The 25,251-nt window shown below is 41.6% G+C and overlaps 2 protein-coding genes and 1 long non-coding RNA gene across 14 annotated transcripts in view; 2 read left to right on the forward strand and 1 right to left on the reverse strand.

Moving 5' to 3' along the window:
• Positions 1-6,776, forward strand: part of Rfc1 (replication factor C subunit 1) — an 84,442-nt gene extending 77,666 nt beyond the window's left edge. For 3 of the 4 annotated variants that reach the window (XM_074042446.1, XM_074042447.1, XM_074042449.1), the window contains 2 exons: positions 796-987; positions 2,086-6,776. In XM_074042446.1, the coding sequence (XP_073898547.1) occupies positions 796-987; positions 2,086-2,169 (276 nt within the window). In that variant the 3' untranslated portion in view covers positions 2,170-6,776. The remainder of the gene's footprint in view (positions 1-795; positions 988-2,085) is intronic. The other variant, XR_012435830.1, reaches the window with a different exon arrangement.
• Positions 4,949-25,251, reverse strand: part of Klhl5 (kelch like family member 5) — a 200,906-nt gene continuing 180,603 nt past the window's right edge. For 8 of the 9 annotated variants that reach the window (XM_074042438.1, XM_074042439.1, XM_074042441.1 and 5 more), the window contains 9 exons: positions 23,638-23,715; positions 22,356-22,452; positions 20,648-20,772; positions 17,475-17,556; positions 10,594-10,744; positions 8,402-8,525; positions 7,670-7,746; positions 7,081-7,205; positions 4,949-5,265 (listed from right to left, as the gene is read on the reverse strand). In XM_074042438.1, the coding sequence (XP_073898539.1) occupies positions 7,094-7,205; positions 7,670-7,746; positions 8,402-8,525; positions 10,594-10,744; positions 17,475-17,556; positions 20,648-20,772; positions 22,356-22,452; positions 23,638-23,715 (846 nt within the window). In that variant the 3' untranslated portion in view covers positions 4,949-5,265; positions 7,081-7,093. Of the gene's footprint in view, positions 5,266-7,080; positions 7,206-7,669; positions 7,747-8,401; positions 8,526-10,593; positions 10,745-17,474; positions 17,557-20,647; positions 20,773-22,355; positions 22,453-23,636; positions 23,716-25,251 lie in introns of those variants that run through there. The other variant, XR_012435829.1, reaches the window with a different exon arrangement.
• LOC141410992 (uncharacterized) lies at positions 7,107-12,346 on the forward strand. Its single transcript, XR_012435831.1, has 2 exons — positions 7,107-7,229; positions 9,444-12,346. It is a non-coding gene; the product is annotated as an uncharacterized lncRNA (long non-coding RNA).

Consider the following 25,251-nt stretch of genomic DNA (forward strand, 5'->3'; position numbering starts at 1 on the left):
CTGAAGAGTAAATATAAACAATTTCTTGTAAGAGTAGGGGGAAGAGCCTGGGGAAGTAAACTTAAGGTAATGGTAATGGATTATATGTATCTACTATCTAGGATTTATAATTTTTCTTAATTTACCTTTTTATTCAGTATTTATTCCAGGTTGGTAATCTACTATGTAAAACTGTACCCACTTTTCTCTGTGTAAGGACCATGAAAAAACTAGTGAAATAGCACAATTATGTGATATACAATATCTCACTTCTGTAATGAGTTTTAGAAGATACAGTCTGTTTTTGCACCATCTCTACACCTGACTTAATGGTTATCAGTAAGTTTTCTAGTAGATGTTGTTAGGATTCATGGATTTGTTCTAGAATTATGTTTAGAAGCTTGAAATTAAAGCTTTTTAAGTTAGTATTTTGAAGTAAGTGTTATTATCATGGTAAAGGCCAACTTGTATGTTTATTAGATCTTTTCATTCAGTGTATTGATTCACAGACTAACTTTGTAGAAAAGTGAAGAAGTGCTGAATAGGTAACAATAAGACTTAAGGTAACTGTTTCTGTTTGCTTTAAGTTCTCAGATACCAGTTCTTGATCTTTTGAGTCATGGGCTCAAGAGTATCATGAGAAATACAGAACTTCTCCATATAAAAATTAATATACTTCCATTTACATGTGTATACATAAATATTTTGCATACGCTTCTAAGGTGCTTCCAGGGGCTATCAATCTTTGGCCTAGAGGATTTAAAAGAATTGTTTGGGACTTAGGTTTTTAACAGTCTCCCTGTTCATTCTGTACAGGTGAAAGCGGCCTTCACAAGAGTGTACAATAAGGAGACCCACCTTGCCCCATACTCACTTCAGGTAGCAAAGATGTCTAGACCCAGCTTAGGCTCAGCACTGGATTCTGAATACAGTGACGAGTTACAGGAAGATGATGCTCAGGCTGATGAGAAGGACCAGGATGCAGTAGAGACTGATGCTATGATCAAGGTAGTAGTTTAAGCTACTGACGAGAGAATCTTAAAGTAGATGATCCTTTTTTTGTGTGTGTGTATAATTTGCTTGATGAATATTAGGCCTGTTCAGCAAGGAGCAGACTGAGAGCTGAGATACTTTGGTTTTTGTTCAGTGTGATTGAGGATGGTGAGGGATAAATTTATTTTTTATAAACAGCTTTTTATAGTAATGAAAGAGCCAAATAGCAAGAAAATGGACCATCATATTGATGCTCTATAGGAAAAATACCATTTTTATTTATTTGGCTATTTGTATATGCATAGATTTTTTTTTTTTTTTTTGAGACAAGGTCTTGCTATAGTTTAGGCTGGCCTCTAACTCACTATTTAGCCTACATTGGCTTCGAATTTGCAATCTTTCTGCCTCAGCCTCCTACAGAAAAAACTTTTAACAAAGCCATTTTTCTCTTTCTGTTAATTGGGTTGTGCTATAACCACCAAATTGCCTATAAAAGTTTCTCAGAGCAAAACTTGCTCTTTCCTTGTCTTTTGGTAGGAAAGACTAAAATGAATCATGGTGTCACTGCCAAGGCAAAGGAGTCTAGTCTTTGTCCTCCTTTATCTTTGCTGTGTGCATTTGCTTTTTGTTCTCACTTGACACATAGGGTAGGAATGGCGGCCTTTTCTAGCGGAGTGCTCTCTATTCCTAGATAGGCGTAGTTGTGTCCCTCTCTCCTCTTTCCCCTTCACAAAATGAATGTGTTTAGATCTTTAGTCTGAAGCTGAAAGAAAACGAAATTCTTTATGTAAACATTGCTACATTTGTAAATTATCTTGGTTATTTTATCTTTCCTAAGTATATCTATGTTCTAAATCCAAGAAACTGCCTTACATGGGAAACATATCTTAGCTTCAGACCCTTATATAGCTTTTCAGTTTTTACTATTTTTCAGCTAGTCCCCTTGTTAACGCAGCTTATCAGAGATAGTAGTAACCCAAGATCTAGACATTTGAAATCTCTTGTTTTATAATCAAGCTGCAGGTAAAGATTTAAATTTATTGTAAGACAGGCTCATTTCATTTATGTATAAACACAGGTATTAATTTTTTTGTGCATTTTCCCCCCCAACAGAAAAAGACAAAATCTTCCAAGCCTTCAAAACCAGAAAAAGATAAGGAGTCCAAAAAAGGAAAAGGAAAAAGTTCAAAGAAATGAAACCATTTTTCACTTCCAACAGCCAAGACACTTCCACTCACCTTCCTGACCAGTCTTGCTGGGCTAAAGAAAACCTTGTTTTTTTCCAGGGAACTGTTTGTGGCACTATGGGATCCCACAGTGGTCCCATTATAAAGGGTAGAACAGTTGGAAGGGTATAACCAGTTGGCCCAAATACACCTCTTATAGAGGTTGATAGGACTGCTTGGGTCCTTCACTGTTCTCTGCCAATCTAATGAGATTGTTGTGCTTCAGACTTTATGGTAGAATTAGAACTAGAAACCACATGCAGGCTTTGGCGTCAGATTTTAGTTAACAAGCAGCCGGGCAGCAGTGGAATTGAGGTGTCTTTTATAGGCTTGAGTTTATCCTAATGGCCTTTATAGGACCAATGCTGATTTTTTTAAAAAGATAGTTCCTATTATGTGGTGAAATTTTGTAAATAAATCATAATACAAAGCAATCACCACCTACAACTGGGTAATTTTTGTACATTGTCAGATATCTTGCAAATTATAAATTAGGAATAAAAATGTTCCACATGATACATGTTCAGATTTTCCTCAAGATTGTCATACTGTACAGCGAAATACTATGTTGGTATATCACTCTCCTTATTAATTTGCAAACTATTGGATTAAAAAGCTCACTCTGTTCCTTACTAACCACCTGAGTGAAATGTAACTTTGGCAGTTTAAGAGTCAGAGCTTGACTTCAGTGTCATTGAGTGGTGACCACATCGCTGCTGTGAGTAGGCTTTCATGGGGAGGCCTGTTCATTATTACTAGAAGGTATGGGGACTCAGAAGAATTGCCAGACATTCTTGTTCTTGCAGTCTCAACCCATCAGGTTCAAACCAGTAAGGCCGATATTGGGTCAGATGCTTTGGCTTACTGTGGCTGGGACAAAATGAATACTGGCTTTTGTTCCTGAGATGGCATCTGCAAACCCTACTGGAACTTCAGCTTCTTGAGTAGCCCTGAGGCTGTGGATCTAGCATGGGGTTTAGGTGTCTAGCTATTTTTAATCTTGTCAACACATGCTCAGAGGTCTATACTGCCTCTGTGAGGTAGATGCTAAACGGAATGTAAGATAAGGACAGTGTTCCCTGCCTTTAAGGGCTGATGGTCTTGTTTGGGAGATGAGACAGAATTCTTGAGACATTTAAAGTGTATTTGCCAGTGTGAAAAATGTCTGATGGTGATTAATTCATTATGAATAAAACATTGCCTTAAGCCTATGCCTCCTGAATCCTGCTCCTCTGTTCCTTGGTAGAGCCTAGCTGGAAACTTGGCTGGTTTTCTTAGCATATTCTTTCATTTCTCTTACTTTTTGAGTAGTCAAGTCAGTTCTCCCCAGTTACTCTGTACATCCCAGGAAAGGGCCTGTAACTCTTTGCAGTCAGAACAACAAATGGTGTTCTTTACTTACTCATTATGGTTTTGTTTTTAATTATGAGTGTTCTAAACACAACTGGAATAGTGTACATAATGATTAAAACATTTGTTTTAGAATTAGAAATTGTAAATATGCTATGTAAATGTATGGGGATGACAATATGGGTGCTTTATTCCTTGAGGCCCTCTTGAACTGAGGTAAACAGTAGAGATTAATGGTAGGTGGGAGTTGGTTCTGCAGCAGTTTGGATGTGAATCTGTCTGTTGGGATTGACTCTTCATTGGAGCCACTCAGAGCTGCACATCTTTGCAACTTACAACTGTATACTTGCTCTTTGAGATCTTACAAGTGTAGGCCATTTTGATTATCTCTCATAAACTATTCATATTATTTTGACAGTCTTGCAACACTGACGTCTTGAAGTTTTAGATGAGGACGAGCATCTTCCTAAACAGGTTCTGGTGGATTATAGCCTAAGGCCTGCAAATCACAAGCTACATGCTCAGTCTCATAGATCTCAAGTGGCTGTGGATTTTATGCCTTGACCTTTATAGCATCCTTCCTCTGAGAGTGTATAGGAAGAAGCAGGGGACTATGGGTGGGCTTTATGTTAATAACTTGTACCATGTAGTAAGGACAACCTTTGCTTTATTCTCTGGCCAGCCATAAGGAGGGAAGAACAGATCATAAAGCTGGAGGCATCCTGCAGGTTGGGACACTTGGTATCATAAAGCACTTTCACCTTAGCCTGGGCTCATCAGTACCATTATAATGCTAGAACTCCTGGTGGCCATAATGTATAATCACATCGTCTCACTCAGAGTTCATGCCATGACTCATTTCTGTCAGACTGGTGACATTGGCCATGGATGGCATGTATACTGAAGTTGTGGAAAATTATGGCTTTTCCTTGGAGCATGTGTGGTATGTGTGATATGGGATAACAACTATCACTCAGCCTTGGGGAAGATTCCAAATAATGTGTTTTGGGTGTTATTTGTTTTTGTTGTTACTGGGCTTTGAACTCAGGGCCTCACACTTTTTAGGCAGGGACTCTACCACTTGAGCCACTCCCCTAACCCCAAAGGATGTGTTTTCAGGGGATGTCAAATGATTTAATTTTGTGACAGGAATTCCACAGTGTGCAATGGAATGACTCACTAGACATAAGCATATAGTTTCACTCATTCTTTTAAGTGATTGTACTGTTCTGTGGTATTTTGATTAAGGAATTTTTTCTGCTAAATAGCCTTGATTATATTTAACCTCTTAAAGTTTTACAGTTTAACTTTTTTAGAGTGTTAATATCTGTGCTGGCCAAGTGCTTCAAAACTGCCTCTCTTTATCCCCTTTGTCTCCAAATCCAGGAAAACATTACGAATATCTAGTGAAAAATTTTATTTTAAAGGAGATATGTCAAAATATAAAAGTTATCAAAAACTGAATATTTACAGTTGTGTTACAGGTTGCTACTATTAATAGGGCAGAGTGTGGATCGTGTAAGACTTTGAATAGGAAATACACAAAGTACAATAAACAGCACAGTTACATGTCACTATTTTGCCATGCTATGGAAGTTCAAAGTGCTGATTTGGAGAGGCTACCTTTGTCTCATTTTTCTGTAGCCAGATGAAGTCTCCCAGATGAAGTAGCAAACAGCCTTCTATGGAAAATGCTATCTTCTCAGGAACATCATTTCTAGAAAGGACAAGCAAGCACATGCTCTAGAAGGGCTTCATGTAATGACTAGCATTTAGTAATAAAGCCAAATTGCTCATACCTAGAACATGGAGCTAGGAACATTACATTCAAATCAGAATTTTTTTCTTTTCCTTTTTTTGGTGGTGCTGGGGGGTTTGAACTTGGGGCCTTGCGCTTGCTAGGCAGGCCCTCCATGATGTGTGCCACAACCTAGCCCTCAGGTTAGAAATATCCAGGCTGTACTGGGTATAGTTTCTCAACTAACATCGCAGGGTAAGCAGCCAAGCCTTTATTGTAAAGTGAGAAATGGTGATGATAATAATAGCACCTCACTGGAAGAATGAGGAAACAGCAAACTGCAGAGAACATACTTCCTTGAAATTACACAGTTCAGGGTTCCTGTCCAAAAGGAGCCAGTGAACATAACTTTAGTCAGTCAACACTCATTATATTTTTTTAGGAGACAGTGCATAGTCATAACTCACTGAAGATGTCTTCAAGGAGCCATGATGTGCTTAGATATTTGAGGTTTTTCTCTAGAATATTACCTGCTGTAACGGACAGTGTTGCTTAGAGAGAGTCTGTGGAGGGTTGTTAAAGGTAAGGCTCCACTTTTGTCAGTGGCAGAGATGCAGATTTATCTTCCCACTGATAACAGTTACGAGTTTGGGACAAAATATAATAACCAGCTGTTTAAAGGCATTAGAGAGTAACCAAAAATGGGCAGAAATTAGAACGATGTCAACCTTGAAAGGAGAACTCTACTGGGTAAGATTCATGTTCAGATGGCGAGTTCATGAGGCAGGGGATGGCTCGAACTTAAACAGTGAAGTGAAACAGTTAAAATTCTAAAAAGTAAAAGTAATGTCTTGAGTGCAGCCACAGGAGGAGATATACTGTATTTAAGGGACCAGTGATACTTGAGACAGACATCTTGAAAGTGCTTTAAGAAAAAACAACTGAGAACTCCATACCAAACTAAAACATCCTCCAAAATTCAAATAGGATAGAGAAAGTCACCAGCAAGAGAGAAGTGTTTTAGAAAGCTCTTCAAGTTGAAAGGAAATAATGTGTGGAAGCCTGCATTCAGGAAAGCCAGAGAACCGTGGAATGATAAATAGGGGTAAGTATAGGCTACATCCGTACCTTGTAATTTCTTTGAAAGACATGACTAAAAAAACCGTACAGTTTATAGTGTGTGAGTATATGTGTGTGTGTGTGTGTGTGTGTATATATATGGACATGTATGTATATATATGAAATAGGAATGTTAAACAAATAAAATTTTTGCTTGTTACTTCTGTATGTTTTGTCCAAAGCATTGTTCAATTCCTCAAGAACCTGGAACACTTAAAACTGATGTTCAGCTTACCATCCCTTCCCCTGTCAGAGTGAGATGGAAGGAGTGTAAGAAAATTGAGACTTGGAAAGAAAACAAAATTTGGATTTGCAAATCTTTGGAAGCTGCAATTTGTACAATAAATATTGTCCTGGAAATCTTGAAAAAACTTCATTTTCTTTAAAAAACTGGCTCTGGTTTTAATGGACTGTTTAGAAGGAACCCATAAAATTTGATAACATATGTTCTAGTTGGAATCTGTAATGTTGCTTGGCCAAATAACCTTTGTTACTCTGGAGGCTGTACTTCCTGCGTTTTAGGATTTAAAGAGAATACATCAAAGGTGAGCTCATTGTCAGACTGTTCAAACCTGACATTACATGATGTGCAAAAAAGGTGTGCATGGCAACACAAAGCACAGGCTGTGTTTCTGGACTCAGTGCCCTGCAAGGGGAGTGGGTGTCTGGCCTTACCTGCACACGCCACTCACTGTTCTATCTCTGTTTGCAGGTATTGGGTACAGTCTGGAATTTTCTTCAGTTGACCAGAGTTTAATCTTTCCGAACACATAGGACATGTACTTTCAGTATTTAGCATGCTGTTTGGGGGAGGGAAATGCAGAGTAAGTTAAATATATAATATTCTTTCACCTTTGGGTTTCTCTAATATGAAAATTTACTTTTTGTCTACACATCTTGAGCTACTCCACCAGCACCCTCCTCCCCCACTTTTTTTTTTGTGTGTGTGATGGGTTTTTTGCGATAGGGTCTCATGGAAGTATTGCCCAGGCTGGGTCCCTCCTGAGTAGCCAGGATTACAGGCGTAAGCCATTGGTGCCCTGTTCGTCTGGACCTCTTACCACATGTTCATCATGCAACTTGAAGTTTAGAAACATTCAGTCTCAGGCAAGGTCCTCTTAATAAGAGCGGTCTCAAAGGTCACAGATGGTTCTTCCAAGACTTAGACAACTTTGGGTGTTCAGGGAGCTTAGATGAAACATGGAGACCTCAGACAGGCCTACTTTGGATAAGCTGTTTGACTGGGAGAAGCATGCACACTTACATTTTAAACTCTGAGTATAGTGCAGGAAAGTCACAATGTGGACACAGTGACCAGTCATCTTTCAACATGTGGTGACCCTGGAAACAGTACATTATTCATCTTTATTTTTGAAACATCTGCCATTATCAAATTATAATGACCAAGTTAAAGTAAAAAGCCAGGCCCTCTGAATTGTGAAATTATTCCTGCTTCACATAGATGGTAACTGACTAGAAAGAGGTAAGCAGTGGAAGGACTGAAACTAGTTTTTACCTGTCAAATTCATGCTTAAATACCAAATAAGCTTCAATTTTTCACATAGTACCTGAATTTTCCTCTAAAACAGAGCTTACATTAGCATAGAGATTAGCAATCTGTTTTAAAGGTTTCTGGTAGGTCTTATTAATGAGGTACTGGCACAAGGCTTCACACATGCTCTCCATCAGCCTAGATGATCTTAGTAGGGAGATGGGGTTACAGGTGAACCCAGCAAGTAAAGTGCACCATGTTTTGCAGCCAGTGGGTGGTAGAAAAAGGATTTGAGCCCATGATGGTCTGATGCCCACGTCTGCAAAACTGTAGCCTGGCACTACCTCCTGGCTGGTGCCTTCACCTACATTATCATGTTTTGAACATAAACTTTGGTGATCATGAAATAAATGTTACAGGAAATCTGAAGGATAAGAACATATCAGAAGTAAAATGTACATCAAATGTTAAAATGGAAAGGGAAATTACCATCAAGAAACTTACTGTTGCAATGCAGTATGGGATATTGTTTTTACACCCAGGACAGAGGAGTTCACATTCAGGGAGAAGGAACTGGCAGAAAGGACATGGGGTTGTGGCCTCTTCTGTCTCAGATGTATCAGGTCTCCTGTGAGGAAGTGTCACACATCATTTAGGACCATCACCTGACTAAGTGACAGGGCTAGCAGAGATGCATATTTGGAAAGGTCCATGTAACGCACATACATCATAGGCAGACCGACATGTTTCCTAGCTCACCATCAGCCACTGGTCCAGTTCCAGGGAGGAGGAAGAACACCTAGGACTGGCCAGGTTCAAGGGTGTAGCCTGGGCTGTGTTCAGGAGTTGGGAGTTCACAGAGCATTAAATGACAGGAAACATGAGTAGGTCTTGCTGTGCCACTGAGATTGCTGTTTTTCCTCTGCTCTTCCCTTTTGTGTAACTGCAGTGGTAACGGCCAGCCAGCGCTGTTCTAACAGAACTTTGTGACGGCAGAAAGGTTCCAATTCTATGCTGTCCAGTACAGTAGCCATGACCATGGGTAGCTTTTGAGCACTGGCTAGGTGGGTAGTATGAAGAGCTAAGTTTTAACGTTTATGCCGTCTTAATTTAAACATTAAGAGCCACATGTGGCAAGTGGGTGCCATTTAGACCACATAGCTATAGACCTCCCACTGTGCATGGAAAGAGCCTTTCTTCCAAGCCAGAGCCTAGGTCAGTGTGGCACTGAGCTGTCTTCATGTTTTGCAGTTACTTTCTTTTCTCCTTCCCTGTCCACACTGGCTAGTATACCTGGTCAAACTGACTTGGTCTGAAGCCGCTTAGGCTTATCAACTTTTTAAATGAGGGTTCATATAGCTTTATCCAGCTTACAAGTTTTCTGCGTGAGGCTGGTCCAACACTGAAGTGTTTCCATTTGCCATCACCAGTGAGCTTCCCTGGTTCAAGATTCACCTGGGTCCCCTGGGCATAGGGTAACAGGTACCCTAAATGCCACTACTCTGAGTAAGCAAAAGCTAATCATGATTGTGGTTCTTCCTTTCAGATGCTGAGTGCTGTTTTTTGTAGTTGCTATGGTTTTGATATAAAGTGTCCATGAAAGGCTCATGTATGGAAGGCTTGGTTCCAGATGCAAGCAGTGCTCAGAGGTGTCAGGGAGTGACTGGATCACGAGGGCCCTGCCTTCATGATTAATCACTGGATTGACCCATGGACAGCTTCAATATCTGCCTGGACCACTGGGAGGTGGAACCGAGGAAGATGGGCTTCATTGGAGGAAGCAGATATTGGGAGTGCGTCTTTGAAGGGTGTTCTGCCCTGGCCCCTTCCTGTCTATCCCTTTCCCTAGTCTGGCTGTCACGGGCTCCCTGCCATAACGGTCTGCCTCTCACTGTGAGCCCAGAAACAACAGAGCCGAATGGTACAGACTGAAACTATGAGCCAAAATAAATCCTTTTTAGTTATTTTCTCAGGTATTTGTCAGCGCGACAGAAAGTCTGACTACCACGTTGGCATTCCTTTAGAAAAGCAGGCCTGTGCTGTTCTTAGAAGTGATGGCATGCCTTCTGGGGAGCAGCACAAGATTTGAAACTGTTTGCAGCGGGCTGTGTTAATGTGGAGTTTCTCATACTGAGAACATCTTATTTTATTCATTCTTCTGGGGCAGACACTGTTTGCTTCCTACCTAACAGCCATTCTCTCCTCCTTCCTTGCTGAGAGAACCGTGTTTTTGCTCAGCAACGTGCTTTGCAGCTAAGGCACTGGATGGCACAGCACTAACTAGCCAAGGAGAAGTGGAGTCCCGGGACCGTGGCTTCCTGAGTAATGAGGCAAAGTTATCCATCCATCCTTTAATGCCCCTGCTCCTTCCTGCCTTGAATGTGATGTCTATAGGTGTGGCAGCTACCTTGCAACCACAAGGATGAAAGTTCTTTGCTATGGATGGCACAGCTTGGAGACAGAGGGATCAGTGGCACCAGCCCCAGCCCCAGACTAAGGCACCTTGTGTATGAATAACATACAAATTGACTTGTTCAAGACACTGGATTTTTTTGTTGCTCTGTACTGAATGTAACACCACCCCCTACTTCCCCCCCACCCCCACTTTCTTATTGAGCCTGCACACTAGCAGCTCTGCTCTGAAAAATGCCTTTGTGAAATAGGATTAGACAGGAGAAGTGGCTGTCTCTGCTTACCTGACCATTGCCTCGATCTTCTTTTTGTATTTTGCATCAATTTTGTTGCGGTACTCAGGCCTCATCAACATAGCGGCAAAGCTGAAAGCAGAGTTCCTCAGGCCAGCCCTGTGACACTCGATCACTGTGGATGTCAGGATAGGCACAATGTCTGCAATAGACACAGAGCAGAAGGCACTGTGGGTGCTGTCCTTAGCGGCACTGGCTTGACTCCATCTCTGCCTAGTGGGGAAAAGGCCCTGCAGGAGGCAGGCTCACTGCTCCCATGGGTCCCCCCGATCTAATGTGCTGCCCTGTGACACTGCCACCTACATCCTGCATGTAACACTGGTGTGACACACCTCCCACATACATTTTTGCAGTTGGCAGGACAGCTGATAAATGGATCAGAGTAATTAAACACTTTGTGTATTAATCTCTGCAGACACCTAATTCTTCAAGACTGATCCCCAGAAATACTGGCCGAAAGAAGATGACTTTTAAAAAAAGTGACTGCACACACCCAGCAATCAGGAGCGGGAAAGCTTGTAAAAGTGGTAGTGGGAGGAAAACTCCACAGAAGAGGGGGGAAGACCCACTTCCCATGTGAACTGTAAATAAACACACAGGCCTGAGAAAGCTGGTGCAGTGTCAACTCCCCCAGTGTGCTTGGAAACGGGAAAGCATGTAGCAGTGGTATCATGCACAGGAAAACTCTTGAGTAAACAAAGCCTGAGGGGCCAGGTGAGTGTTAAGCTCACTCCTGAGATCTGCACAAATAACGCCTCTAGCTACAGCAGGCTGAGAGCAGCGGGCAGGTGAGCCACAGCCACAGATACCATTCACGGAACTGTCTCCAGATTCTTTTTTTTTTTCTCTCTCCCTTTGATGAGACAATAACCGACTACACCTGCATGCTGAAAAACTTACTGAAACTGTATTGCATTTGAACTTGGGACACTTTGTGGGTTTTTTTTTTTGCTTTGTGCTGTTTTGTTTTTAGTTTTTCTTCCCCTTTGATGAGACAACGATAGAACTACTTCTGAGGCACCATCTCCAGGATTGGAGGCTGACGAACACCAAAATTATTAAGACTGAAACTTTATTGCATTTGAATGTGGAGATTTTATATATATATATATATTTTTTTTTCATTTATTTTTTATTTTATTGATTTTTTATTTTCAATCCTCTGTCTCTCTAATGCCTGTTCAGCTTACTGTTGATTAGTACACTATCTCTCCCTGTTTATATCTTTGAAACTTTTTTTACTGTTTTGTTTTTTTCTACTTGTTTATTTGTTTTACCCTTTTTCTTTAACTTCTTTGCTTTCCATCTCCTCTCACCCTTCCATTCTAAATATCACCATTGTTATTATTACAAGCTAGAAAACACTTAATTGCACAGGGACAATAACAACACCAAGGGTAATGATGGGGAAGACAGAAAAAACAGGGAAACCAGTTTCCCCACAGCAAAAAATTAGTAAAGGAACCAGAGGGGAATGAAGAAAACAATACTCAGATCCAGACTACAATAAAATAAAGATAAACTATGCCAAAGAACCCAATGAAGCCCACAGGAACAATCTAAAAGAAGAAATACTATAGGTACTCAATGAGAATTTTATAGAGATGATACTGGATATGGTCAACCAAAATGTAAGGAGACACTCAAGAAATTCCAAGATAACAAAAATAGAGAATTTAAAAAAGCACAAGAAGAAATAAAAGAAACCATAGAAGCAATGTATAAACACCAAAGTGAAACAAAAGAACACAATTAATAAAGAGATAAGTGAACTCAGGACAAAAATAGACAACATTAAAGAGGAAAACAGCCAGGATATGGAAAACCTCAGAAAAAAGAAGGAAACAGAATTGCAAAACAAAATGGAAGGCCAATCCAGCAGAATAGAACAAACAGAAGACAGAACCTCAGAACTCGAAGATGAAATGGTAATTAAAGGAAAAACCAAAGAACTATTAGTTAAACAACTCAAGACCTGTGAAAAGAAAATGCAAGAACTCACCAACTCCATCAAAAGACCAAACTTGAGAATCATGGGTATCGAAGAAGGAGAAGAGGTACAAGCGAAGGGAATGCATAATATATTCAACAAAATAATAACAGAAAATTTCCCAAATCTAGAGAAAGCTATTCCCATACAGATGCAAGAGGCCTCGAGAACACCAAACAGACCAGATCAAAATAGAACTACCCCACGGCGTATCATCATTAAAACAACAAGTTCAGAAACTAGGGAAAGAATATTGAAGGCTGTAAGAAAAAACAACATACAAAAGTAAACCCAACAAAATCACAACAGACTTCTCAACAGACACATTAAAAGCAAGAAGAGCTTGGGGTGAGATCTTCCGGGCACTGAATGAAAATAACTTCAACCCCAGGATACTCTACCCAGCAAAACTATCATTCAAAATAGATGGCGCAATAAAAGTCTTCCATGATAAGCAGAAACTAAAACAATATGTGACCACAAAGCCACCACTACAAAGGATTCTTCAAGGGATTCTGCACACAGAAAGTGAAACCCAACATAACCATGAAAGGACAGGCAGCACCAAACCACAGGAAAAGGAAAAGCTAGAAAGTAGAGAGTAACATCAACTTAGGTACACACAATCAAACCTTCAAACAACTAAGACAACTAAATGACAGAAATCACCACATACTTATCAGTACTAACACTTAATGTTAATAGACTTAATTCCCACATCAAAAGGCACCGTTTGATGAACTGGATTAAAAAGGAAGATCCAACAATTTGTTGATTACAGGAGACCCATCTCACCAACAGAAATAAGCATAGGCTTAGGATGAAAGGCTAGAAGATTTACCAAGCCAGTGGCCCCCGAAAACAGGCAGGAGTAGCAATACTTATCTCTGACAAAGTAGACTTCAAACCTACATTGATCAAACGAGATAAAGAAAAACATTCCATACTCATAAAAGGGGAAATAGACCAAAAGGAAATAACAATTATCAACCTATATGCACCCAATGTCAACGCACCCAATTTCATCAAACATACCCTGAAGGACCTAAAAGCATGTATTAACTCCAACACAGTGGTTGTGGGATACTTCAACACCCCATTACCATCAATAGATAGGTCATCCAAATAAAAAATAAAGAAATCCTAGATCTAAAATATACCATAGATCAAATGGACCTACTTGATGTCTACAGAATATTTCATCCAACTTCTACACAATATACATTCTTCTCAGCAGCCCATGGAACCTTCTCCAAAATAGATCATCTCCTAAGGCACAAAGCAAACCTCAGCAAATATAAGAAAATAGAAATCATACCATGCATTCTGTCTGATCACAATGCAATAAAACTAGAACTCAACAACAAAAGTAAAGACAAAAAACATGCAAACAGCTGGAAACTGAGTAACTCATTACTTAGTGAACAATGGGTCATTGATGAAATAAAAGAGGAAATTAAAAAGTTCCTGGAAGTCAATGAAAATAAAAACACAACCTACCAGAACCTAGGGGACACAGCAAAGGCAGTCCTGAGAGGAAAGTTTACAGCCATGACTGCATATATTAAAAAGACTAAAAGATCCCAAATCAATGACCTAATGCTACATCTCAAACTCCTAGAAAAACAAGAACAAGCAAATCCCAAAACAAATAGGAGAGAAATAATAAAAAATAAGAGCTGAAATCAATGAAATAGAAACCAAAAAACCATACAAAGAATCAATGAAACAAAAAGTTGGTTCTTTGAAAAAATAAACAAGATCATCAGACACCTGGCAAACCTGACTAAAATGGGGAGAGAAAAAACCCAAATTAGTAGAATCAGGAATGCAAAAGGGGAGATAACAACAAACACCATGGAAGTCCAGGAAATCATCAGAGACTACTTTAAGAACCTATGTTTAAATAAATTTGAAAATCTTAAAGAAATGGACAGATTTCTAGATACATATGATCATCCAAAACTGAACCAAGAGGAAATTAATCACCTGAATAGATCTATAACACAAAATGAAATTGAAGCTGCCATCAAGAGTCTCCCCAAAAAGAAAAGTCCAGGACCTGATGGATTCTCTGCTGAATTCTATCAGATCTTTAGAGAAGAACTGATATCAACCCTCCTTAAACTGTTCCACAAAATAGAAAGAGAAGGAAAACTGCCTAACACATTTTATGAAGGCAGTATTACACTTATCCCAAAACCAGGCAAAGATACCTCCAAAAAGGAGAACTATAGGTCAATCTTCTTAATGAACATTGATGCAAAAATCCTCAATAAAATAATGGCAAACCCAAAATTAATGACCCAATCAATAAAGAATCGGGCAAGTGAACTAAACAGAACTTTCTCAAAAGAAGAAATTAAAATGGCCAAAAAACCACATGAAAAAATGCTCACCATCTCTAGCAATAAAGGTAATGCAAATTAAAACCACACTAAAGATTTCACCTCACCCCTGTTAGAATAGCCATCATTAGCAACACCACCAACAACAGGTGCTTGTGAGGATTTGGGGGGAAAAAGGAACCCTCTTACACTGCTGGTGGGAATGTAAACTAGTACAACCACTCTGGCAAAAGATTTGGAGGCTACTTAAAAAGCTAAACATTGATCTACCATTTGATCCAGCAACACCACTCTTGGGGATATACCCAAAAGACTGTGACACAGGTTACTCCAGAGGCACCTGCACACCCATGTTTATTGTGGCACTATTCACAATAGCCAAGTTATGGAAATAGCCAAGATGCCCCACCACTGACAAATGGATTAAGAAAATGTGGTATCTATACACAATGGGATTTTATGCAGCCATGAAGAAGAACGGAATGTTATCATTCGCTGGTAAATGGATGGAATTGGAGAAGATCATTCTGAGTGAGGTTAGCCTGGCCCAAAAGACCAAAAATCGTATGTTCTCCCTCATATGTGGACATTAGATCAAGGGCAAACACAACAAGGGGATTGGACTTTAAGCACATGATAAAAGAGCACACAAGGGAGGGGTGAGGATAGGTAAGACAGCTAAAAAAACAGATAGCATTTGTTGCCCTCAACGCAGAGAAACTAAAGCAGATACGTTAAAGCAACTGAGGCCAATAGGAGAAGGGGACCAGGAACTAGAGAAAAGGTGAGATCAAAAAGAATTAACCTAGAAGGTAACACACACGCACAGGAAATCAATGCGAGTCAACTCCCTGTATAGCTATCCTTATCTCAACTAGTAAAAACCCTTGGTGCTTCCTATTATTGCTTATACTCTCTCTTCAACAAAATTAGAGATAAGGGCAAAATAGTTTCTGCTGGGTAGTGAGGGGGTAGCAGGGAGATGGGTGGGTGTGGGTAAGAGAGGGAGTGAGGAGAGGGGAGAGAAATGACCCAAACATTGTATGCACATATGAATAATAAAAAAATTACCTTTACTACAAATTGTCAAAGTGCTTCCCATAAAAGCTACATCAGTTCCATTCCCACCACCCCCACCCTTGGCCAGCATGGTCGATGATAACTTCAAAGTCTTTTTCATGTAACAAAAAAGATAAGATTTAGAGAACAGGGTGAGTTATGGCCATGGGCCACACCTCACCCTCTGACTTGTATGGCCCATTAACTTGAGTTTTTTTTTTTTTGTGGTACTGGGGCTTGAACTCAGGACCTTCATCTTGAGCCACTCCACCAGCCCAATTTTTTGTGATACGGTTTTTTTGAGATAGGTTGTCACAAACTATTTGCCCGCGCTGGCTTCGAACTGCAATCCTCTTGATTTCTGCCTCGAGAGTAGCTAGGATTATAGGCATGAGCCACCGGCGCCCAGCTGGGAATGTTTTTTAAATGGTTGAAAAAATTTCAAAAGACTATTTTGTGAGATTCAAATTTATGTGTAAAAAATAAAAGCCTAGCTCTCTTCATTGACATACTGTTCACACCAAATTTGGCAGAGTGATAGCTGTGACAGACCCAGTGGCTCACAAATCCTGAAACATTTAACATTTGTTCCTTTAGAGAAAAAAGTGTGATCATACCTGTTGCATTGTGACAAGTCTACTCATGTACGAATGCTATAATGACAGGTCTTTGGGAATACTGGAGCCTTTTTTGGAGACCATGTCCTACTGTGATTGGAACCAAAGATTCGGACTTGTCCTGGCGGAGTGGCTCAAGTGGTAGAGCACCTGCCTAGCAAGGGTGAAGCCCTGAGTTCACAGCCCTGTATTGCCAAAACAATGGAAAAAGAATCAGGCTTCCTAGCTGACAACGTGTTGTGGCAGTGGTACCTTCACCTCCTCTGCCCACTTGCTTGTGTGTAAAACAATACTAGGTAGAGCTGCTTAAACACTTGGGTGTTGGCTTGCACGCGGGAACTTGGAATGGGGAAATCAGCATTTCCAGAACTGATGAATGGCACAGTGTGCCGAGAAACTGTGCAGTATGGTTCATGAGGGACCCCTATTTCCTGGGAGCCTGGAGAATTGGGTCTGAGCCAGGCAGGCAGGGGGTATCTACGTGACCAGCTGCCAATAAAACGCTAATGAAGTCCTGGTCCATGCCACTCCAGGAGCGGTAACCCATAGTCTGTGAGAGTCCACTGGGAGGGGACTCAAGCTTTGCCTGCACCTGGTCCTGCGGACTTTAGCACTGTGCCTTTGCTTTATAGCTTCCTGCCCTAATAAATCATCTCCTTTAGCGCCACTGTGCGCTGAGGCCCGAGAGCCCTCCTAGTGAAGAATCATCAAGGTGGGGCGGTCGGGGACCCTGAGGTACTACCTCACACTGTGAGGCAGGCCCAGTGGTTGCACACTAGCTGGCAGAGTGCATGAGCACAGAGCTCCCAGTCCTGCAGCAGGCAGAGTGTGGAGGGAACTCCCTCAGGCAGTACTTACGCGATGGGAACTTGCTAATGTTGTTGGCCACCCGGATAAGCAAGCGTGCCCCCTTCATATGGTCTCCGTTCTTAATGTGAATCTGAAATAAATAATGCATTTCACCCTTCTGATAGCTCTAGGTTAGCCCTAATTCATGCCCTGTTCCCTGGAACAACTTGACTGTGGCCCAGAACAGGACCAGTTGGGATCTGAGCCCCCTGGAGCCTCTCCTGGCTGTTGTACTGGGGACAGCTCCGTATTTCTCCTCCTTCACCAGCTGTGCCCTGGCGCCATGGCCTCCAGCCTCAGTGCTCTGCATTGTATGTTGCCCTGGACTATTTGACACAAATTCAAATTCCTGGTCCATCTTTTTCCTGGCCATTGTTGGGGTACTAATAACTTTACCAAATTGAGCTGAAAGCTGAGTGAGTCAGGACGGGATGGTTTGTGAAGGGAAGTGGGAGCTGCCTGATGTAGGTGAAAGGGCAAAAGTGGTGGAAGGGGTGACTTCAGGCAAGTCTGTGCAGAGCCTGTGAGGACAGGAGGGCTTGAAGGTAGCATGGGATAAAGCTCCAGAGTCAGCAGAGGCCCAGCCATGAAGCCACTACAGCCATGTCATCAGGTGTGAGATGAGGGGCCCAGAGATGTGGTGCAGAGGAAGAATACAGTCAGGGGTCCCCACCACCTATGTCTTTGCTTTCTACAGTTTAGTTACCTGCAATCCTCTGGGGTCCAGAACTAGCAATACTTGCCATTACTCCTTTGAGAGAAAGACCACATTCACATAACTTTTGTTACAGTGTATTCTACTTATTATTATTTATGTCTTATCTGAAGTAGGAAGGGAGGCCTGCTGCTTGTTCTCTCACTTTCCTCTGACTCTGGGCCTTAGCACTGCTCAGCTCGGCTGTCCATACCCAAGTTTGTAGGCTGTCCTTCAGCCAAAGTCCCTGTCCTAGCTCTGAGGAGGAAGCAGCTACAAAAGCTTAGTGCAGACTTGTAGTGACAGACTGTTCTCTATCTGTGCTGCCTAGTGTAGCAGCCACTAGCCTGGGTGTGGAGCACTTGACCTGTACTGCAGACCCATGTGGTCTAATGTGGTAGTCATTATGCACATGTGACTATTTAAGTGTGAATGAGTCTTTTTTTCAGTCCTTTGTGTCAAAAATCTCTGTGACAGTTTTGCATCAACTTATATAACTTCCTTGATAGGGTCTGAAAATTTTCCTTTGGCTACTACAAGCAGTCGAAAATCTTAAGAGAGCCATGGCAATGCTTGGTGCTATGGAAGAGATTGGAGCTGAGGGTAAGAGTCACAAGGGTGCTGTCCAGTGGGAGGGGAAAAAGATGTCAGGCCAGGATGGAAGCAATGGACTGAGGAAAACACATGGACTCCATAAGTATCCACGGTGACCAGTGGTGACAGCTCTGCTCAGGTATGTTTCTTACAGGAATACCTTCCTGGTTTGTTTTCTTTCTTCCCTTCTTTTCTTCCTTCCTTCCTTCCTTTCTTTTTTATTTCTTTCTTCCCTCCCTCTTTTTTCCTCTCCTCCCTCTCTCCCTTCCTTCCTTTTTGGTGGCAGTACTGGGGTTTGAACTCAGGCTTCATGCTTGTTAGACAGGCACTCTACCACTTGAGTAATGCTCCAACCCTTCTTGATTTTCTGCTCTGTATCTCCTGCCAACTTGTCCATACCTGTTGCTCAACCTGCGCTCCCAGGACATTGGCACCAGCACTCATGTCTGAAGCTGAGAAAATTCCCTCTGCCTTCCCACCTTTCCTCTAGGAAAGAGGCCTCCTGCCACTTTGAAGGGAAATGAAATGTACCCTGGGGGCTTCAAGGTGGAATTCTAACTGCCCTGCCCTGAAAAACATTTTACAGACCTGTGTGGTCTAATGTGGTAGCCACGTGGCTAAATTTAAAACATAAAAAATCCCATAAAATCTAGTCCATCATTGCACTAGCTACAGGTCAAGTGTTCCACAGCCAGGCTAGCGGCTACAGCACTGGTCAGTGGGGATACAGACGGTTGTGTCACTAGAAAGTTCTACTGGACAGTGCTCATTGGGGAAGGGAAACCCTGCTGCTTCTCCTCCCTCACCTGCTTACTCTGGGCCTCAGCCCTGCCCAGCTCAACTGTCCACGTCCAAAAATTAGGATTTAGGGCTGGTGGAGTGGCTCAATGGCAGGGCACCTTCCTAGCAAGCATGAGGCCCTGAGTTCAAACCCTGGTATCACAGACACACAGACACACACACACACACACACACACAATCCCTACAAAATTAGGATTTAAATCCTTTGTGACACGATTGCCCTGTGCTAGGAACATCAAGGCTAAGTAAGCTCTTGTCGCCTGGCGGGTTTGGTACTAATTACAGAAGGCACGGCTCACTGACATAACTGGGCACTCGGGACTCTGTGTGGTCACACAGGTATGACACAGGTATGAGTGTATAAATTATACACATGGATAGATGCAGACAAGTAACATTAATGTGAATTACACATACACTTGAGGTATGATTTAAAAAATTAATATACAACTGAAAATAAATATCTTGATTTGGTAAAAAAAAATAAGCACATGCATTTCAGAACTACGGAGAATATACAACAGCATTCTTCTATCTGGGCAATAGACTTAAAGCATGCTTATTTTTCATTATACTTTTTTATATTCTTAATGAAAAGATATTTTTATATTAAGATAAAAACAAAGCAGTATGAAAAATAAGAATTTTATAAAATTCACTAAATTAGAATTAATAAACTAACAAGTTCTGGATAAACAAAAATGTTTTCAGTAATTCTGTTTTTTTGGGCACAGGTAATACATCTATATTCAAAACAAAATAATCTAGAAAGACACGTAGCAAAACCTGCTTCCCTCCCGCTCTGCCCTTGCTGGGCTTTGATGCTGGGCCTCCCCTGCTCCATACCTCCCTTCCTTCAGGAAATTACTTTGCTAGTCTCTTCTGTATGTTTCTTATTTCCATTAGTACTTTTCACCTTTTTGTACACAGAAGGGGGCACACTGTAGAATTATCCTATATGTTGATTTTGTCACTTCACAATATTGACATTTAGGAAATCGCTCTAATCCATTCAGAGGTACCCAGAGGAAACCCCCACCCTCCAGGTGATCGGACCTGGCAGGCTATGTCCCAAGTCCCTCCAAGGCCTCACCTTCACGAGGATGTAACTGTGCAGGATCATGAGGTTGGTGGCCATCTCAGAGGGAATTTTGATCTTCTGGGATTTGAGTTCTGTGTACATACTAAAGAGAACATCATGTGCAGTCCTATAGTTCCCTGGAAAATAGGTAGCAGAGTGACACTGCTGCAAAGAATGGATCTAAGGCCTCTTGTCGCACAAGTAAATTTGTTAACTGTGTTATTAGCAGTACTTTAACCACTTTTTGCCTACAGTAATTTGGCAGTTTTTCCTATTTTAATGGTGGTATTAACACCCAGCTAGTTTCTCTGGGTAAGAATGTCCTTCTTCGTGCCTATTCTTCCTCAGGGCACCCAGCTGTCCCTAGAGCACACTGAGCCACTGAGTTTGTGTCCTTCCAGTTTTGCCTCTCCTCTCAGGCCCACTATTACTGCTCCTCACCAGTCCTCCACTGTCCTGTGCTAATCAGCCTTCCTCCACAGCTTCCCTGGGCTTTAAATCTTCAGGTCACAACCCAATCCCAATACCTTCAGCTCACACGCTGGCATAAGCCCTGCAAAGGCTCAGTAGTAGAACACTTGTCTGTCACGTGTGAGGCTCTGGGTTCAATCCCTAGCACCGCAAAAAAATAAAACAAAACCCTTCACAGCAAGGATCAAGGGTAAATTCCTGAGCAGAGGACTAAGGCCTGCAGGACCTGCCCTGTCCACCTCCCAGCCCATCCCTGCCTCCCCAGGCATTCTCTCCTAACTGCTCTAGTCCATGTTTCTCTTATCTCTTGCTCTCTGGTCCTTTCAAACTCAGCTGGAGCCTTTGCTGCCTTTCCTCATCTCCATGCTCCAGCTCTGACCACCCCATCTTCATGATGCTGTATGCCCCTTTTCTGCTGCCTTTTAAAAATCACATTTCTGTTCCTAGTCTAGTGCTTGTCGTAACGACTCTGAACTCCCTTCTGTCATGAACCCGGAGGGCAGAAGCGTGGCCTAGTTCTCTCTGGGTAACTAAGTTCCTAGAGCTTACCTGACAGACAGGAGGTGTAAGATCAACATAAACCGAGTAAGTCATGACTTATTTATTTCATGTTTTCCAAAATCACATTCCATAGTTACGAACGCCAAAGACACTTGCCTTGCAAAAACTGGTGAAGATATCGAATGAATTCTCTGACTTAGTCAATAAGTATTTATAGAGCATGTAAGTGGACAGAACCACTCTGAGATCCCATAAATAGTCTTGCAGATTATGAAGAGACAGGCCCAGAGTAATATGGCATAATTACCTTCCAGCTTACAATATCTCTTTTATGGTTAAAGCCAAATACATGAAATGGAAAGTCAATGCCATGAGTCTGTAGGAAGGGGGTGTGTGTTGGAGAGGCCAGAGAAGTCAGTGTCCCAGAGATGGACTGTGAGGCTACAAAAAATGGAGGACAGAGTGCCTGACAAAAGAAAGCCTTAGTCCAGAATTATTTTACTTCTCTGAATCCTACAAGTGGCCCTCTCAGCCTTTTGAATTCAAAGCAAGCTTAGATTAGAAACTGGATACTTTTCCTGGGAAGAAAAGGGGCTGGGCTTGCTTCTATTGCCCGTGTGTGTAGAAAAAAATGTATTAGGGAACTGGGGCTAGAGACACAGCTCAGGAATTAATTCTGGCCTAGCAGGTCTGAGGCTTGGGTTTGTTCCTCAGCACCACAAAAAATAAATCAGTCTTAGAGACCCACCTGCAGATTGCTCTTCCCTGGCAATTATAATGGCAGTCCGGGCAGCTTCTCGATATTGCTTCAGAGCCATGTACAAGCGGAACAGGTACTTGGCATCCTGGCACACAAACCATTAGACAAACATCACTTTCTTCATTAGCTCAGGGAGAAAAACCTATAGTTCTGCATTCCACTTACCATCACACTCATCTGCCAGTAACCAAGAATTGATAATTTTTTTAAGGAAAGAATTAGCTTATCAAAAATATATTCAGAGGTTAATGTGTGCCAGGTAGCACTCTAAGTACTAGGTAAGAAATCGTAGCTCGGTTAGGTCCTCAGGCCAACCCCAGGAGGAATGAGTGTTATCCTCACTTCATGGATGGAAACTGAAACACACCAGAAGAGGGGCAGAGGCGGTGATCTGGATTCAGAGTCTGTTCCTGACCTGACTCTACAGCCAGGCTTGGAAACAAAATGTATTCTTACACAATGTACCAACTTTGCAGTATTTCAGAAATTTTCACACCTATATAAATTTTCTCTGTGCTATAGAATTTTCTTTGAACTTGGACCACTTCCCATTCGTATTCTAACTTGAGATCATTTCATCATGCTTTTGGTGCTGATTTCCAGGTTATTATAATAAGGACCTGGGTGAGCTGGCAAGTCAAATGACCCTTTCTGGATCTCAGTGATTTTCTCTGTAAGATAAAGGAATCAGACTCAGGGATCTAGTGTCCACTACCCTTTCTTCACATCAGTGACTTGAGTTCTTCACAGGCAGATGTCCTTGACTGCAAGGCACAAAGGGAGAGATGGCTCTGGGCTTCTGTCCTTACACAATGGAGAAAAGACTGGAATCGTGAATTTTGAAAACACGCTCTTGGTGATTAATTTCTACATTATAGTGAGTTACTTTTATGTTCAATATGGCTTTTGTCAAGGTCCACGATTTCTGAAAGACGAACAAAGCACGCTGACTTTTAGCATTGGTGCTAAGTTATAGTTTCAATGATTACTTTTCAGAATTCTTACAGTAAACTAAACTATAACTTTTCAGAAAAATTGTGAGTGGTACAGACGTTATGTAGAAGGCATGGCTATTTCATCTAGGATGCCAAATCTAAGCGTGGATGTCATACTATCCTCTGATGTGGGTTTTTCTGCAGGATCTGCAGCTGCTTTCAGAGGGACAGTTTTACAAGTCTATGTTGCAAAGGCGTGGCAGGTTTAGATAGGGTCACATAAAGTAAACCATGACTAAGACACGGGCGCCCAAGCAAAGCAGACTCTCTCATACCTTGGGCATGCCATCACTTTCCCCCATCAGGTGGTCAATCAACTGACTGGTCAGCAGCTCGTCTTTGGCCTGGCCAACCTGTTTTGTAAGAGAAACACCCAAACAGAATCAGTATCTTACCCCTGTACAAGAAGGGGAAAAGACAAACAGTCTGCTAAGGAAATGGAATAAAACATACCTAAAGGTACCTCTAGTAAGTACCTGAAATGAAACACAGACTCGGGGGCTTTCTTCACTTATCTGCAGAGTCTCCACCCATCAAGACCCATCCTTAGAAGCTAGAGTTTTTCTCAGTTGCTACATCAAAATACTGTATTTCCTTTTGTACATCCAGAGAACATACCTCGTAGATGTTTCTATAAAAACCTAAGACCAGTGCCTGCAACACCTTGTGAACAGCATCTTATCTTAAGTGCAAGACCTGGGCCTCATGTAAACTGAGCATCTATAGTCTGAAAATCTGAAATCTGAAACTTTCTGAGAGGCAATATGATGCTCAAAGAGTCTCGGTTTTGGATTCCGGATGCTCGAATGGAAAGTCCATGGAAACATTCCCAAACCCAAAACGCAAACATTTCCAAACCCCAAAACTCCCAAATCTGAAACAAGCATCTCAGATAAGGGATATTCAACCTACACAACATCCTACCGAGTGCCCTCCTTTGCAGTAACCCCCTAAGGAAATACTTCATGTACTGGGAAGCAGCAAGAAGTGTCACAGCCATGGGAATCCAGATAAAGGCAGGGGGCTAGAGACTTGGGTTGGGCTCTGGAGAGGACCTGGCTTAGACAGGCCCTAAAAATCAACTCCGTGAAGGTGACAGTTCAATCATCAAGGTGCTAGGTGGAAAGTAATGTACTATATTGGAAGATGGAAATGTGTTGTCTGAGTTAGTAGGAATAGAATGTGTGAGGTCAGGGATTTGGGGGAACATTAGGGAATTACTGACAAAATTAGGAGGCATAAGAGTTTTGTGTCTACTGAACGGAGTGAGCCAAGAGTACAGCTGGAGCTCAATCAAGAAGGGTCACTGGGCAGTATGGTTCTGCCTGCTTGTGTCTCTAGGTCAGCCACAGCATCTTCTGGGACTTCAGTTTCTCCAGCAGTGAAATGAGGGAAGTAAGACTAGATCACCACTGGGTAGATCTGAGACTTTGTGATCCAGGTAGGACAGCTTGGGAATACATCTGGGAGACAATGGGGACCCACTGAAGATTTTGAAGCTAGGGATTAAATGATTTAAAACTGGACTTTAGGCAAGTTATCCATGGTGAAGTTCAGAATGCACATGCCTGAATGAATGAATGATCTCAGTAACAGAAAGCAAATATAAATATATTGGTTTTATAGATTACATGCTCCTGCCGCTAATACAACTTAATATATGTATATTACTATATACATTATGTAGTCCAACAAGTAGATACCAAGGAATTCGAAGAGTGGCTCAAGTGGTAGAGCACCTGTCTAGCAAATGTGAAACCATGAGCTCAAACCACAGTACTGCCAAAAAAAAAAAAAATTAAGACTACCAATGAAAGGAAAAGAATTTTAACAGCTGTAAGGGACATCTACAACTTTGAAATAATCACTCCTAATTCTTCCACTTTAAC

This window comes from Castor canadensis, chromosome 9, assembly GCF_047511655.1.
Source record: "Castor canadensis chromosome 9, mCasCan1.hap1v2, whole genome shotgun sequence".
Lineage (NCBI taxonomy): Eukaryota > Metazoa > Chordata > Mammalia > Rodentia > Castoridae > Castor > Castor canadensis.